Source organism: Ahaetulla prasina, chromosome 7 (genome assembly GCF_028640845.1).
Source record: "Ahaetulla prasina isolate Xishuangbanna chromosome 7, ASM2864084v1, whole genome shotgun sequence".
NCBI classification, from domain to species: Eukaryota; Metazoa; Chordata; class Lepidosauria; order Squamata; family Colubridae; genus Ahaetulla; species Ahaetulla prasina.
In genome coordinates this window covers 70,107,335-70,125,381 of record NC_080545.1, presented here as the reverse complement: position 1 = coordinate 70,125,381, position 18,047 = coordinate 70,107,335, and the positions used below count along the sequence as shown (strand labels likewise).

Below are 18,047 nucleotides of genomic sequence, written 5' to 3'. Positions count from 1 at the left end.
CCAAATCACTTTATATTTTAACCTTCCCCAATCTGGCTCCTTTCTAAGTGATTACATTGATCATTATAGTAACTGAAGAGTATTAAAATTGCAGTCTATAACACAGAAGTATACCAGGCTTGGATAAACTTTATTTACCCTCTTTTTTTCCCAAAAAGGTATTCAATAGCACATCTGCTAAGTGACATATAGAATAATAAACAAGAAAATCATTTCAATAATTCCATCTTTGTGTATGATGTTCAACCATCAAGGATCTTCCAGAGATATATTTTGGGGAATTGCATAGTCCACTTTTTATGAATTATGCAAAGGGTTTTGCAAAACAATGCAAAAGAAAAAAAAAGCTTTTACTGGAATTGCATGGATAACAACAATTATAAAACCACCATGGTATAATGTTATTATATACATTCAGACTTGAATAATACTAACATTTATTGCTAAATATATTATACAACTTTGAAAGGTACACACACACACACACACACACACACAAGCCTAAAACAAAACTGAACAATTGACTGAAATGATGGTGTGAAATGATTATGTGAAGAAAAAGTAAAGCATTTTGACTTTTTAGCTTGAAAAAAATGTGGACAAGGCAAGAAATGATGAAGGAATAGTAAAATCATGCATGATTTTGAAAAAGTCAACAGAGTTTCTTCCCTTTTCATATTAGCACTTGAGTTCATATAAAATGAAATGTTCCACATTGATGAACATAAAGTTTCAATTGCTTCTCCTAATTTCTTGTGGGACTATTTCTTCAGCATCCTATGGATCTCTTTGGCAGTGAAGTTGACCAGACCCCCAGCTCCCAAAGCCATTTCCCATGTTTTTTAATGAAAAGATTTATCAGACATTGAAGGTGCATTCCAGATTCTACTACACTAACATTTATGGAGGTAGTAGCACCATAGATGAAAGGAAAAACCTCCAAGCCTTCCAACATGGTGATTGGTATCTTCACATGGATGGCATTATCAGTAGATAGCAGTGCACAGCAAACACACACTTGTACTGTAATATCAAGTTATAAGGTGCAAGATCAAACCTAAAGCTTATAAATATGTCACAGTTTAAATTGGACGAGTCTCTCTACACATCACCATCTAGTCTTGGTGAAAGTATGGATTGCTAGGTTTGAATTAATAATTTGAATTCAGCCATCCTCCAGATTTATGGGAACATAACTTTTAGAATTCCCGCCTGGCTAGGGAAGAAATTCTGAAAATTACAATCCAGCATGTCTGGAGTTAGTGGTTGGGACAATGGTCACATATTTTGCTTTTCCTTATAGTTTGATTGATCAGACATTAGCAAACAGCTCACAGAATCTAGGAATCTAAGTCAGTCTTCACAAAATAGTAGAGAAAATAGAAACTTCCCATCAATTATATATTTCCTACCTGCTGGACGATAGGTCATTTTGTTTACATGATATGTGGTGGCAGGCATTGGGAAGGCTGTGTCCATGGGCACCTGTTACGCCCCCACCCCAAAGAAATAAAGTATGGATTATTTACATGTGAAATACTTGTAAGTTCCAGCACAAATAAGGATCTGAGAATTTGTATGCCTTGTTTAAGCCCAAATAGTAAAATCATTGTTTTAATATTTAGAATCAATTAAATCTGCAATTCACTCTGAATATATTACCTGATTTTTCTATAGACATTTGAACATCAGCTTTTATTGGATGCAACTATTGTGTTTTATAATTATATGTATTGCATTAAATTATGCAGTATTTTATTATACTTTTAAAAGTAGTACTATGTACTAAATACACTGAATGCATTGTATTTTGGATTAAATAAAAGGGAAAAAACACTTTAGCATTGAATCTCCTTTAATGGCCCAGGTAAACACGGACTAGAAGGGCAGGTCTTGAAAATACATCCCATAACCGGTATGCTTACTGATGTTGAACTGGAGAATACATTGTCATAAAGTAAGTCTGACAAGCTTTCTGAAGTTGACTCCTTTTTCCAAACCATTATGCCAAGAGTCTGGGGACAAAGGAGGAAACTGCTCCTATTATGCTGCTGCATAAGCATTGCCAATATTTCCAACTTGTTATTTTTCAAGGGAGGCTAAGAAGGGGCAAATGTTAAAAGAGTGGTGGTATTCAAAATTCTTTACCACTGGTTCTGTGGGCATGGCTTGGTAGGCGAATCTTGCAAATTTCACAGGTAGGAGGCCAATGGTTGACCTTTCCTCTCCTATAACCATTGATTATGATTTCAAAAGTAGCCACTCTTATTCTTCAGCCTAATCAGTTCTTCCCAAACACATCAAGCCTACGGTATTTATTTGTTCCTTCTCCAGTAGTTAAAGAAAATAGATTTCTTCCAATTATGGATTTGTAGACAGGTAGTAACAGAAAACTAATCAATCAATCCTGGACCAAATAAACATTGTTCTCTCTGATGTCATAATCAGTAAGCAGAAATCATCCGATAAGCAGATAATGGACTAGAAAAAAACAATGAACTTTAACAAATTTGATGGAACTGGAAGGAGAAGACATGAATAAGAGAGATTGATGAGATCAAGTAATTACAGGAATGTCCTGTAAGAGCTGCAAGTTATTATTAGGGACTAGTTACAGCAAGCATTTCTTCATGCATTCATGAAGATTCAAGCAAGATTGTAGAAACAAATACTAACTAGTTCTGTTGGTTGGGATTTGGAAGTAGAAATAAGCCAATTGTCCTGAAAAAGACTAGGAGTATTATTAGGAAGTCAGAGGAATAATGAGTGAGGAAGATGTAAACGTCTTGCAAAGTATCTGCCAGCACATAACATAATAGGAGTATCAGAAATCTAAAGTTGTTCAGCTATTGACTAAAAAGCCTTTTTATAAACTTCTTTTTCAAAATGGTATGTGTATAGAACTTGAGCTTGCTTATAAGATTTTTGAAAATGTGAGTAAGAATTAACTTTTTATTTCTGCAAACCCACCCATCAATTTGTTGGTCCCAGAAAGGATAAGAGTTGTATACTACATAAAATTGTATTTTATGTTCTAGGGCAAGGTACTGTATAAAGTTAATCAAGTTCCTATTTACACTAAATAGTAAAAATAATCTAAGCACGATACAAAAGGAATTTAGATTTAAAGCAAACTATGAAAAGAGAATAGAGGATATTTTCATCTGGAGCATCTAAGAATAAAGTGGGATAACTCAGTGGTGAAATCCCATTTTTTTTACTACCGGTTCTGTGGGCGTGGCTTGGTGGGCAGGTGTGGCTTGGTGGGCATGGCAGGGGAAGGATACTGCAAAATCTCCATTCCCTCCCAACTCTGGGGCTAGCCAGAGGTGGTATTTGCCAGTTCTCCAAACTACTCAAAATTTCTGCTACCGGTTCTCCAGAACCTGTCAGAACCTACTGGATTTCACCCCTGGGATAACTGCTTGATAAAAATCTACTCAGAAAGGAAGGATTTTAATTCAGGAATAGAAACAGAAGTAGAATGGTGGGAAAACAGAATAGATTAAAAAAATCTTAACCACATTACAAAGGATAGATCTGCCAAATATTTAAAGTTCCATTTACAGAGGGATATGAGTGAGAAATTATAAAGTTAAGAAGATCAAGCAAGCAAGTTTTAATAAGCTCAAATGATACAATTCCAACTCTTAATATGCATGATTTCTATAATTATATTGGTGATTGAAGTGGCATATAAATTCAAAAAAATTAAAAAAGAAAGACACTTTAGTTGGCTACACAGTAAATGACTTACCACAATTCCCAGCCTAGTTATTACCTTCATAATTATGACAATAAGATTGGCAAATTAAATCTGCATCTCCACATCTTGACCATTTTATAATACAGACAGGAATATTGCCCTTGAACTTCACTTAATATACATATTAGTGTGTGTGTGTGTGTGTGTGTGTGTGTGTGTGTGTGTGTACATACATACATACACACTGTATATTTACTTTAGACCAAGGGGGTCAAACTTGATTTCATTGAGGGCCACATCAGGTTGTGTTTGACCTTGGGAGGCCGGAGTGGGTGTGGCCAGGGTGGTCAGCTCAATGTCACTCCTGTTGAGGGTGCCTATGGTGGCCTGAGCACTCTGCCAGAGAGAAAGGGCTCCTGACAGCCTCCTGTAACCCTCTGCCAGTGAAAACAGAGCTCACGGCCCTCCCAAATTCTGTTTTTGCAGGCAGAAGCACCGTGGGCCAGTCCTTCACTGTGTTGGAAGAAATATCCATCTGGGTTCAGTTCCAAGTGGGGACAAAGACACTGGAAACATGGAGGCTGCTTGGAAAGATGGTTTAATGGTGGTCAGGATCACATGGCTTGAGATCCTGAACAGAAAAGGGCGAGATCCGGTGTGCTCCCTGGTTTTATGCTTTTTCTGAGCTTTGAACTTTCTGGGGCACAGGAAGAGTATCCTGATTGGCTGTCAGACTCCCAGGGGGTGGGGGTCTTAGCTAGCCTTGCTGGCTGATGTAACCTTCCCAGGTGCCATGTGGTGAAATGGGTAGAGGCTAATCCTATCATGTCCTGAGGGCCATGTCTTAATCCCATCACCCTGGAGCTGAAGGTCTTCTGTGTTGTAGATAAGATGTCTTTTGTCTTTCTGGGGCTATTAACAAAGGTGGGGGCCGCTTTCCAAGAGCATGTTTCTCCTTTTCTCATCCAGGAAGGTATAATATTCTGCTTTTTAAAATATTTCCTAGAATATTTCATTCTTCTAGGAGGGGGGGGGTGCTAAATTCCTACAACTGTTTCCAGAGCAGCCCCACAGGCTAGATCTAAGCACCCTGTGGGCCAGATCCGGCCCTCGGGCCTTGAGTTCGACACCCCTGCTTTAGACAATGTTTACTGAACTAATGTAACATATTAAACATGAGCTGAAGAACTGCATCATACACAATGTTGAGAAGAATTTTCAGGACCAACAAAATTATCCTTCATTATTTCAGTGCTGAAATTGGTGAATTTCAGTAGCACTTGCTTAGATATATTGGCAAAATAAAACTAAGGCATTTTATGATTTAACTCATGGATCTTTGCTGAATATAGATCTTTATTACCTTCCCTTATTTCCTTGTCTCCAAATCAGCACTATAGGTACAATATTTTGTTTGCTTCCCCCTGAAGACCTGAAAAAGTTGCAAAGATAGACTTGGCCGCTCCCCATGTATTTCACCTGAGTCTCCAGTTTGTTGACAATTCTTGGGCAGGAAGATATGTGGCAGCTGTCCCGTTGAAGCAGGTTGCTGCCAATTTCCTCCAGCTGTTGTAGATACTGGAGCACAGGACTGATTTCCTCTGACTGCTGGATTGCAGTATCAATCTCTGCCTCAGACTTTGGTGGTTGTTGGTACAAGACAGTAAATTCTTCAGGATGTTGTAGGTATCGGAGCACAGGGCTAATCTCCTCAGGGTCATGTCCATAATGGAGGAAGGGGCTAGCCATCTCTGGTGTCTGCTGGTACTCAAGTAAGGGACTAATTTCCACAAGTCCCTTCTGACCCTGAAACAAGCCACTGGTCTTTTTAGGCTCATACAGATGCCTGGCCAGGTTTACAAACCCTCTGGCTGGGAAAAGCACAATTATGATTATAAATGAACTATATACATGCCAGGCATGTCCCAGAGTTGCCAACCAAATGTGGCTCCAAATCAGTTGCCAGAGGTGGCCAAAGAGAGCCCCACATGCCTGCCACATGTGGCCTGGACTGGCAGCAAGAGCACAGCAAGGCGTAATTACTGTTGTGACCTGGGCCTAAAAACCAAGTGGCTTTGTGTAGGTCATAGGGCATCAGCACCTTTGTGTGTAACTGCCTGGCTGGGAGGGGTTATTTTTTCTCTAAGATGCACCAAGTTAAGCCCTCCTGACAAACATGTATCTCACCTCTGCTGCCATGGTCTCAACTGAGGTGCCAGTGGAGTTCTCATGAATCAAGCAGGTCCTTGCCAAGTCCAGGGAGACAAAGAAGTGGAACTATGTGTAATTACCAAGGATGGTTGCTAAGAAACACATTCCCATCTGTGAGCTAGAGTTGCTATGGGGACTCAAGTAAACAGAGTACTCTTCTGAGAGAGATGTTCAGTAGTAAAGTTTGCCTATCAAAAGGGTTGGAGCTTTGGTTTTCCATTTACTGTCATAATATAAGAATGGTTATTTTTTAAAAAAAAAATAGTGTTTTGAATATTAAATTTCATACAAATATATTTCTCAGACAGGGAAAATTTCATTTGATAGTTTTGAGGAGAACTCAACTCAATGACTATACAGACATAATTATTGACAGGAATCTAAAAGTGGCTTTCTGAGTTTTTTCTAGCATGTTTCTTTTTATTTCCTGGTATAGCTTACTGCCCTAAAAAGACTAAGATTGGCTATGGCAACAATTTTCAAATATTTGCAATGATTTTTCACCAAGAGCTTTTTTTCCTTTATTCATGGTGCTGACCGCCATCTATGGAGCCCTTTATGGCACAGGGCTGGCTTATTTGCAAAACAATCTATTTCTGATTTTTTTTCTGATTACATGAGATCCAATAGAATGTTTTAGATCTCTTCTGTGAAACTACCAGTTGGTGGGACAATGGGCAAGCCTATTCTATTATGATATTTGGAACAGCAAACCCACAAGAGCCAGATAATCCCAATTTTATTGGTCTTCCGAAGACCTTGAAACTTGGTTCTTTCCCCGTGCATTGGACCCAGATGTTGCATAAGCCTCTCTTGCAATGATTCGGGACCATGAATGATTGTGGTTTGACCTCAGTTATACTATTTTTTTCTTGTTTTTAATCTTATTTGTAATCATTCTCTGTTTTAATTTTCTATTGTAAGTATAAGAATGGAAGGCATATTAATAAATTAAAAAAAATAACCAAGTGACAGTGAGCAAAATTGGTACATGTAGTACAGCTTTATGCAAGGCAGGGGGCATAACTCTATTTTTACTCTTCAGCAGGTTACTGAGGTATGGTTAAAAGGGATGAAAATGAACAGCTATCTGATGTATGTATGTATGTTTCTATGTATGTATGTATTGTAAATGATGAAAAATTGGAGGGAGATGAATTTGTGTATCTTGACAGAAAGTTTATTATACATGGGGTAATGGATGGAGAAGTTTTGAAGACATGTAAATGCTGGTTGAAAGAGAGATATGGTATATGGTTTGTTACAAGGGATTAATGTCGAAGGAAGCCCAAATGGTTGCAGATAAGAATATGCATCTGCTGATTTTGTTACAGGGAAGTGAAAATTGGATATATTGGGGAGAAATATATATCTCTTAATCTCACTTCCAAGATGAGTGACAATGTATTTGGATTTTATACAACTCAAATTTTCCTGGTGGGACAGGAAAGGGGAAGAGAAAACTACTTTAAAACTGATATATCTAATGGATATGTTATCACACTCATAGAACAATAGGCCCAGTGAGGATGTCATGTAAACCAAGGAGAAAATTGGGATTATCAAATATAATAATTCCATAGCAAACTGAAGTGGAGACAGGGCCTATAAAGGATTGTATACAAGCACAGCTAACTAACCAGCCCTGTAGGTCTTCTTCCAGGGCGATCCATTTGCACATACACAAAGTTTGCTTTCATCCTTTTTCCAGGTTAGTCAGCCGTCTGCCCTCATAATAATTCTTAATTCCCTTTACACTATTGTTGCTCGTTAGACTTTTCCTAGTATATATACTTTAGTATATGTACTTTAAAAAAATCTTATGCTTCATCAGGAATGTGAAAAGTGCTATTTTGGTGGCAAAGAAGTCATTCCCAAATATTGAAAACTAAAGGAATGGTGAATATATGGGAATAAAGGTGGCTTTGATTTATAAATATGAAGATTCACATTATAACATTTGATAGCTTGATCCAGATTTCTTGAGTTGTATGTACACATGGTAGAATTGACAGGGAACCGGTTTCCCTCGGTTTTGTACATTTGAAGACTGAGCCTTACCTCATCATAATCATTAAGTAGTTAAGGCACAATGATTACTAAAATAACAACTTCTGTGCCAGAGTGCCTGGACTAGCTACCTTTACCTATAACTGTGATGGAGAAACTATGGCATATGTACCACAGGTGACATGCAGCATCCTCTAAATTGTGAGCCGTTGTCCCAATTTAATTCTGTTGTGCATGTGCGCGTGCCTCCCACCAGCCAGCTGGTTGTTGGGTCTCTGCAGCGCAAGCATGGGGGGGGGGACACATGTGGGGGGCATGTGTGCATACACAGGGGGCTGCACATGCATTGCATTTTGGGGGTTTGGGTGCGTGCGTGCTTTGGGCACTCGGTCCAGAAAAGATTTGCCATCACTGACCTATAACATGCAAAGCAACTTTGAAGATGTCTGCCTCAAAAACTCCTGGATATCACCTTTAAAGCCTAAATGACAAGAGGCTCATAAGCTTTTGCCTGAATGTGTCTCTCAGAAGAAGATTCTTTGCACCTTACCACTGTTGGAAATTCAGTGTGTGAATTCACAAAAAACAACCTTCTTTGAAACAGTACCAAGGTTACTTGGAATTGGAATCCAATTTCACAAAATCTGTTGGTCCTTTCCCTAATAATACTTCAGTCCATTAAAATGATTTGTTTCAGTGAGTTAATTGTCTTGATTGAGTTTTATATGCAGTTTCTAAAACTATTAAAACATAACATTGTTGTTCTACTTATGTCAACATAAGGTTCAAGTTTTCACAACTTGGCAACTTCCAGATATGAATAATTCCTATTATTGACCACTATTATGCTGTTAAGTAGATAAACTAGGGACAGTAAGAATTGTAATCTACATGTATTACATTTCAAGGGCGGCAGCAGGATGCTGAACATAATGGAAAGTCATGATATAAATATTAACACTTATAATAACAGTGGATAGTTTCACTTCTGTTATTAGCTGTGGACAATAAAAAAGGACACAGAATTAAAAAAGGTACTTGACCTAAGATTCAATTTTATTTAATTATCACTTTGCAAAAGCAACCAGCAACCATGGATTTGAAAATGATAAAATTATAAAAGAATAGGAATTTATTTTCCTATCTTTTCATTATGCTTAGCATTAGGAACTATGCTTCGCAGAAAATTGAGTTATTATGCCTTATGGCGATTCCATTCAGATATTTTATACTCAGGTGGGGCACGACGAACCCATTCTGACCAGGATCCATCATAGATGGCCACATCTGGTTTACCACAGAGATATGCTCCCAAGGCAATTTGGCAGGCTGTAATCCCCTTGCGGCATGTGGCAATCAATGGCTTTGAAAGATCCACTTTCTTCTCCTGGAATATGCTCCGGATTTCTTCTTGGGGTTTCTCAAAACCTTCTTCAGTCAAGAAGTTGAAGAAAGGAATGTTTATGGTACCTGAAATGTGACCTGGTTCTATCCCTAGAATAAGAGAAAAAGTAATCACTCAACCATGTCATAAAAACTACTTCCCATACCTATTATGGTTAAATTCAATTCAATTTTATTATAGCCCTAAGGCCAGATGCAAACAAAATATTGAATAAAAGAAGTATTACATCCTTCTACAAATATGTGTACATGTATAATAGAGTCTAAAATAATTAAGAACATGGTTACTAAAATAAATGCAAATAAAATAGTATTATAAGAAGTTCTAATCCTAAATAATAGTATGGCATATAAATTGTAGCACATAATTGAGGTATAAATGTTAGCACAGAACTGGGATTGTGGTCAAATAATTTGAAATTATCAATTATTTCTAATACAAATAGGTTGAATAAAAGGTAAGAGATAATGTTGGTTATATGGATGTTCGGTAAATGTAAAATAAAACAGCTTTACAAACATCTGTTTCTAATAAATCACAACTCTAGAATTTACTGCATTTAAATTTAGATCAGATTTTTGGAAAAGATGGATGAGAACTGTCTTTAAATATATATATCTAAAAAATCCACAAAAAGTTTAAAAAAAAACCAACCAAATTTAAAGAATGCTCAGTCTTGCATTTAATAATGAAATGAAATGCAATATCCTAGTTACAATTACTTCATAATCACTTCCATAATGTAACCTTAGTGGATGAGATGAAACAATACACATTGACATCTGGGGTATCAACAAATTAAAATAGACTGGGATTGGACAACCAATTCCAGCGAGATTATTAGATACACCAAGATGGATACTTCTGAAATTCTCACAATGGAGAAGTGGCATGTAAAGATTATTGAACTGGCGGAAATGGCAAAATTGACCTATCTGACCAGGGGATAATGCGACAAATACTTTGATCCAAGGACCTGCAATCTCTTTTGGACTTTTTGCTAAAAATGGAAAAAAATAAACTCCTGATTTATGGATTTGCAGATTGAAAAGGTTTGAATATGGGAAGAAGCAAATTAGGTTGCTATTTTAATGAGGCAAGAATGAGGAAAAGAAAACTGCTATAAGGAAGACTGCAAATCATTTCTTTATACATCTTTCCTTTTTTCCTATTTGTAGCTCTCTTTATACTCATTACTACATTACTCTCATTATTTCATATTTTCTTTTTTTCTTTTCTTCACTCTTTATATTATTCATGCTTATCTTTTATTTGTGTGAGAAATGTTCAATAAAAATTGAATTAAAAAAATTAAAAGGAAGAAAACTTCAGTGGGATTTTAAAAATTACTGAGCATATTTGAGAAATAATGTTACTTGCCACCAAACTTAACAAAGCCAGCTGGCTGCAGCCAAGCATAGGTGGTCACCTTTGCAGATGAAGCTTTGCTTCTACTATCACAACATGGCACTGTAGCAAGCCTGCTCTATGAGTGCATCCTAGTGTGACCCTACAAAAAACAGAAGTGCATGTAGCTCTTAAGTACACAAATACCTCTCTCCCCAGACTGAAAAGGGTTGAGCTCAGGGGTGAAATCCAGCAGATTGTGACAGGTTCTGGGGAACTGGTAGCACAGATTTTGAGCAGTTCAGAGAACTGGCAGCGGAAATTTTGAGTAGTTTGGAGAACCGGCAAATACCACCTCTGGCTGGCCCCATAATGGGATGGGGATGGAGATTTTGTAATATCCTTCCCCCAGGAGTGGGGAGGAAATGAAGATTTTGCAGTATCCTTCCCCTGTCAAGCCCACCAAGCCACGCCCACCAAGCCACAGCATGCCCACCAAGCCATGACCACAGAACCAGTAGTAAAAAAAGTTGGATTTCACCACTGGTTGAGCAAATAAGCAAACCACAATTTAAAGAATAACCACCTTAATTCATTGCCCTTTGTTGGATTGCTTTCTGTATGTTTTATACTGAGTGACTAGATCCCGTTTTGTTTCTGTTTTGAGTTGTGTTTTTATCTTGTTCTTTGCTATAATATGAACTGCCCAGATATTTGGATTGGGTAGTGCCCAAACAGAAAAATAATAATTAAAAATGCTGATTCCTCTTTATTCCACCTAGCCAGAGTAAATGTGAGAGATGGCAGCTGTAGTCAGGGACCTGATGAAGATGTGTTATATTGTGTCACCACACCAGTGATTAAATTATTTAGGATCAAGGGACCAGTGATGAACGTATCTTTTCTTTTATGTACACTGAGAACATATGCACCAAGACAAATTCCTTGTGTGTCCAATCACACTTGGCCAATAAAAAAATCTATTTATTCTATTCTATTCTATTCCTATCATTAAGTGTTGTACCTTATGATTTTTGACAAATGTATCTTGCCTTTTTATGTACACTGAGAGCATATGCACCAAAGACAAATTCCTTGTGTGTCCAATCACACTTGGCTAATAAAAAATTCTATTCTATTCTATTCTATTCTAAACTAAACCATAGTATGTTTTTCTACCTATAATCATCTGATAACTCACATCAAATAAGGGGTGATTATTATGTTTCTTTGTTTCCCATAAAATCTTGATATCTTCAGATTAGAGAAGTAATCTGAAGAAAGAAGAATTTCAGTTTGGAAATACAGATAATTCTTGATTTACCACCATAATTGAACCCAACATTTCTGTTGCTAAGGAAGACATTTGTTAAATGAGTTTTGCCCATTTTAAGACCTTTTGTGACACAGATGTTAAGTGAATCACTGTACATGTTAATAATATGGTTGTTAAGTGATTCTGGCTTCCCCATTGTTGCTTGTTAGAGGTCACAAAAGATCACATGACCCTGGGACACGGCAACTGTCACAAATATGAGTCAGTTGCCAAGCATCTGAATTTTTATCATACGGCCATGGGGATGCTGCAGCAGTCATAACTGTGAAAAATGATTGTAAGTCATTTTTTTCAGTCCTGTTGTAACTTTGGATGGTCACTAAATGAACTGTTGTAACCCGAGGATTATCTTGTAGGGAGAAGTATCTGTGTACAAACTTTTAGGCAAATCTCTCTATTTTAATGGTCTGAATGCTATCGGAAAGAAAGTATTATTTTCAATTTACAGATATGGGCACCTTATACCCTCTCTACATTCATTGTAAGAATGAACATAAGGGAAAATAACACTTTTCCAATAATTTGAGATGCAGGAAATAAAAAAGGTTATGCAATGGAATAATTAGCTATGGCTCTTCTAAGCCGACTTCTGGGAAAAGTTTCTACAAACAGTTTTAAAACTTCCTTCTGCTGTTGTGTTCTTACTGTTGGATCTTCCATGAATACCACAAACTAGTTCAGGGGTCTCCAACCTTGGCAACTTTAAGACTTGTGGACTTCAACTTCCAGAGTTCCTCAGCCAGCAAAGCTGGCTGAGGAATTCTGGGAGCTGAAGTCCACAAGTCTTAAAGTTGCCAAGGTTGGAGACCCCTGAACTAGTTCACTCAGATAAGTGCTATGCAAAGCTTATTGGATTCTTAGCTACTTCACCAGAACTCTCAGGGACAATTCCTGCCTAACAACAATTCCTGCCTAGCATTCTTATCAGGCAGGTGAATACACAATTCTCTTCGAGCTGTTTTACAGAATGAGGTGAAATTCCTTTCTGTCAGTTTTATGCTAATACATTCCTGAAGGTTCAGTGTCCACCACTTGCATGTGTGTCAGGACTTGTCTTGCCCTAGAAACCAGTGCTGCCAGACAGAGGTTCCCTGGGAAAATCTCAAACTAGAAACAACATTGTGAAGGTTGTCATTTTAGACATCAGGTTTGCTTCAGCCCAACCATTCCATAATGAGTCTGACTCCGTGACTTAGAGGTGAGTTACTTTCCAAAGAAACTTTGGATTTAGCTTACATTATGGGGATTGGTCTAATTACGTAATGTTTGCAAAATTATCGTGTCTATATCACAGTCTTCTGATATTTGGTGTATCCTTTCCAAACTCTCTTTGTCTGGACCCTCTTAATGTCTGCATTTAGAGATCTAGCCGCCCATTTTCCATATCTAGTTTTTACTTAACAGTAAGTGCTTGTAAGTCCCTTGATCCTAAATACTGAAACAAGGATAACAGAGCAATAATACTGAAATAAGGCACAGAAGCTATTAAGTTATAGTACAATTTGCACTCCTCCCCGTTTCTTTACAGAAAAATACTTATTGGAAAAACAGTCCAACAGATGAAAAAGGAATCAATCGGTGAGATTTTTATTCTGACAGATCCTGGACTTGGTGGGTGTGGTGACCTGGAAAATCATTAACTTGGAGTTGATCAATCAGGGTTTTGCTCCAGAAGGCTGTAATTCTTCTCTGACACGTGCACGTGTACATATCTTTCACCACTTTCCATGGCTGTGACTCCTGCCCTTTGTTCAGGGGCTCAAAGATTTTAGCTCAACATTCTCTTATACATTATTGGGATAGGGAAGACCATATAATAAAGTGAAAAATGTCTTGGATGTTTTGTGTAATTGATTAGTGTGATTGATTGATTAGTAAAGACTAGTCAAATAGACTCAAATTTACTCTAAAAAAATATTTTGGAAAGAGCAACAGATATACCAAATTATCGGAGATCTATTTTGAACAGGGCCCTCAGTTTCTAGGGCAGTGTATCTAGAAAACTGGAACACCCAAAAGTGTTGATAGCTGGTATTGAATCCCAAACAAACAAACATAAATGGATCCTCTGTGTGTGTGTATGTGTGTGTGTGTGTGTGTGTTTGGGTATGCATGTGTAGGTATTTTCTTACCACATGAGAAAAAGGAAAAGGGCAGGAAAATAGTAAAAGGTCTCCCAATGGATGAATTCTTTGATTGCCCTATTTTTCTATTCAGGAGTTTATCTACATGTACCAGTTTTGGAGATTTATGGATTTCTTCTTAGGCACAATAATATCAGACAGTTATGAAAGTGTATTTAGAAAGTGTTCCACCTTGTTTAGTGGAGGTTGCTCACAAATAAGTAAACTTAAAGTATGCAAGAGGGATGTAAGGACTGAAATATCATTAGCAGGTAAAGAATATGGAAAGTGGGTCAATAATCTCAAGGTACACGCCTACCTTCTTTTCCTGGCTCAGGTTCTGTTCCTCGGAATCGCCCTTCAGATCTGGCATCCACTACCTGAAACCGCTTGGATTCCATGTTCTCCATCATCTCTTCATAGGTCTTTAAGAGAGACCTGTTAAGACTGGCTTTAAAGACAGATGGCTCTGGCCGGGTGATCTCTGATGTTACTGGGTGACCTTCCTTCAGCCAGTTTTTAAATCCCCCATTCAGCACCGAAACAGTACGATGGCCAAAGACTCGGAACATCCACCATGCGCGTGGTGCATAAAAGGTGCCCAGGTTGTCTCCATCATACACAACTACATGTGTATCATTCCCAATGCCCAAGTGGCCAACGTAATCGGCAAAATGTTTCTCACTGGGCAGCATAAGCTCATAAGGCGATGACTTGTCTTTGCATTCTTCAATATCAAAAAAAGAGGCTCCAGGAACGTGCTGTTCTTGGAATTCTTTCCGGGCATTTCTCGTTCCAGGTTCATACCAGGAAGCATCCAGCACCCGCAAATCAGGACCAATCTTTTTGGCTCGGACAGCTTCTGCTAGCCATTTGGTGGAGACCAAACCTCTGTATAAAGCTTGCTGCACCATGTTAAGGAAAGCTTTCTTGATGGGTGAACTCAAAAGGGAACAACGGTATGTACAGAAAAGGGAGGTACTCTGTCCAGGCTCCGATGTCTTGCTCCCTACCAATCAACTAAGAAAGGGCGGAGAAAGAAACCCCAGCCAATTCATTTCTATTCAAGTCTGCACTTTGGACTGGCACAGGCATATCCACAATCAGCTGCAAAATCCCTCCCTCCCTCTAGTTACTTCTAGACAAGAAACTGAAGTAATTGTTCAGAGAAAACTTCCAGGGCTTTTTGTTCTTGCACAAGAACTAGAGGGTGAAGACATCAGCCAGCTTTTCGGGACCTGCTGTAACAAGAAATGGATTAGTGTACACAGTCAGTGACAGTGCAAAAGTAAACTGGCTCGGTCAGAAATGGGGCAAAGGGCAAACCTGAAAGAGGAAACCAGCACTGAGACACTCAGTAAGGTCGAGAATGTGGGGTCCCAAAGAGCAAAGTGTAGAAGGAGAAACACTATAAGAAAAGCTGGTATGCTGACCCCAAGCATCCATCTAATCGTTCCTAATATATCCAGCTTTGCAAGGGCAGCAATGTGATTACATAGAAATAGTAGATATAGCAAGCCTGCATTATTTATAATGTACATTTTTCAACAGTATGTTTGGTTAAGAGGGGCCCAAATGTTCACAGGAAGAGTTAGCAAGATACCGTAAAGTCCTAAAGTTTGCAAGTTCTGAAGTAAAAGCTGTAATTCCCCTATCCCGAACATGCTTAGGAGGTAGCCGTAGTGGTCTTTATTTTGAAAGACAAATTTATTTTATTTTATTTTATTTATTTATTTTGTCACAACAGTATATATAAGCATAAGCATGAAAATAACTATATAATATATAAGCATATATATAAGCATAAGTATGTAATAACTATATTAATTGGATATAATGAAAGGAAACAATAGGACAGGAATGGTAGGCACGTTTGTGCTCTTATGCACGCCCCTTACAGACCTCTTAGGAATGGGGTGAGGTCAATAGTAGACAGTTTTTGCTTAAAGCTTTGGGGATTTTGAGAATAGACCATAGAGTCAGGTAGTGTGTTCCAAGTATTAATAACTCTGTTACAGAAGTCATATTTTCTGCAATCAAGATTGAAGCGATTAACATTAAGTTTAAATCTATTGTTTGCTCTTGTATTGTTGTGATTGAAGCTGAAGTAGTCTTCAACAGGAAGGACATTGCAACAGATGATTCTATGAGTTAAACACAGGTCCTGTCGAAGGTGGTGGAGTTCTAAGTTTTCTAAACCCAAGATTTCAAGTCTGGTGGCATAAGGTATTTTGTTGTATTCAGAGGAGTGGAGAACTCTTCTTGTAAAATATTTCTGGACACGTTCAATTGTATTGATGTCTGAAATGTGGTATGGGTTCCAGACAGATGAGCTGTATTCAAGAATTGGTCTAGCAAATGTTTTATAAGTTCTGGTTAATAGTGTAGTGTTTCTGGAGAAGAAGCTACGTAAGATTAGGTTTACAACTCTTAAAGCCTTTTTTGCAATGTAGTTGCAGTGGGCTTTGGCACTTAGATCATTATCTGTAAGGTAATGTCCATCGAGTTTGTATTTAGTGTTTAGATTCTTTTTTCCAATATCTAAGACAGAGCATTTGCTGGTTGAGATTTGGAGTTGCCCAGTTTTTGACCATTCTGACACAAAGTCAAGGTCTTTTTGAAGGGTAGCTGTACTGTTGGTAGTGTTAAATAGTTTGACATTGTCAGCGAAAAGAACATAATTGCTTATAATATGGTCACAGAGATCATTAATGTATAATATGAAGAGTGTTGGTCCAAGAACGCTGCCTTGGGGAAAGCCGCTATTGACAGGAACAGGATTTGATAGGGCACTGCCTATTTTGACCACGTGTTGTCTGTTTGACAGGAACGCTGTTATCCAATTGTGGAGGGGTCCGGAGATGCCGTAGGATTTTAGTTTTAGGAGAAATTTGTCATGTACCACTGAGTCAAAAGCTTTACAGAAGTCTATTGTCTAGCTATTGTTTTGCCTTTATCAAGATTTGTAGTCCATTATGTTTTTGCAATGAAGAAGTTGTAAGTTACATGATAATTTTTTTTCTGAAACCAAACAAAATGAGAGACTCACTTGCAGTATAAATCACTGCGTTCTACAGTTTTGTCAGGTTGTGGGAATACAGCAGCCTGCAATGATCTGTAGCTGGTATAGGTTGAATCACCGTTCCTATTGTCCGGCATTGTTAACAACACTCTTTTGGAGTAGAGATACACCTTGGATAAAAGGCGTTTGGTTGGAAGATACACCTTGGATAAAAGGTGAGTTGGAAGTTGTGTGTGTGTGTGTATTTGTGTGTTATTAAATGATTCACTCGGACTCGTGAGAGAAATCCATGAAGAATGAAAATTGTAAAGCAAGTAGTAAGTATGAAAGTAATTAGGGTCACGATTATTTCGCCCGTCCGCAGTTGTTTTGCAACATCTCTTCTCCAGATTCTTCCTCCTACTAAGAGAACGAAGGACTAAACTTCGCAACCGGGGCAAGTGCACCGTTTGGCTTTTCAAACAATCATTGCTGGCGGAGAAGACAAGGCAGTCTTTTGCTTTTCTGCCAGAACCCACGTTTTCTAGGAAACTCAGACAAGGCATCTACTGGAAAGCCTTCGAAGAAACGCGCTTCGCCTCTAAACGAGTCGCGGGAACGCGAAGTGCTTCTCCACGCCTTCTTCTTCTGGACTCCGCAATCTGCTATTCCAGGAAGTGGCTGGTAAGTGTGGGGGGGGGAGTAAATCAAATATTTATTTTCTCTCCCAAAATTAGCGGATCATGGGGCGAGTAGTCAGTCAGATGTCACGAGGAATAAAGGAAAAGTCGTCAGTGAATCCAGTTAGACGAAGGACCGATCTTCATGTGCGAGTTAATGGGTTTTCTGCTAATTTCCCCCCCTTTTTTGCCCCAGTTGGTTTCGCCCCGACAAGCCTTCCTTTAACT

At 38.3% G+C, this 18,047-nt stretch overlaps 1 protein-coding gene across 1 annotated transcript; it reads right to left on the bottom strand.

Moving 5' to 3' along the window:
* Positions 1-8,952: 8,952 nt before the first annotated feature.
* TST (thiosulfate sulfurtransferase) lies at positions 8,953-15,243 on the bottom strand. The gene is made up of 2 exons (XM_058189637.1): positions 14,458-15,243; positions 8,953-9,421 (listed from the first exon to the last, which is right to left on the bottom strand). The coding sequence occupies exons 1-2, from the start codon at positions 15,050-15,052 to the stop codon at positions 9,123-9,125; spliced, it is 894 nt and encodes a 297-aa protein (XP_058045620.1). The 5' UTR covers positions 15,053-15,243; the 3' UTR covers positions 8,953-9,122.
* Between the last annotated feature and the right edge of the window lie 2,804 nt (positions 15,244-18,047).

What these genes read in the sequence shown, in the direction of transcription:
- TST (XM_058189637.1), bottom strand. Translation starts at nt 15,052, where the DNA reads ATGGTGCAGCAAGCTTTATACAGAGGTTTGGTCTCCACCAAATGGCTA. An exon ending in ACCTGAGCCAGGAAAAGAAG is followed by an intron (nt 9,422 to 14,457) that starts GTAGGCGTGTAC and finishes CTCTTATTCTAG; the next exon opens with GGATAGAACCAGGTCACATT.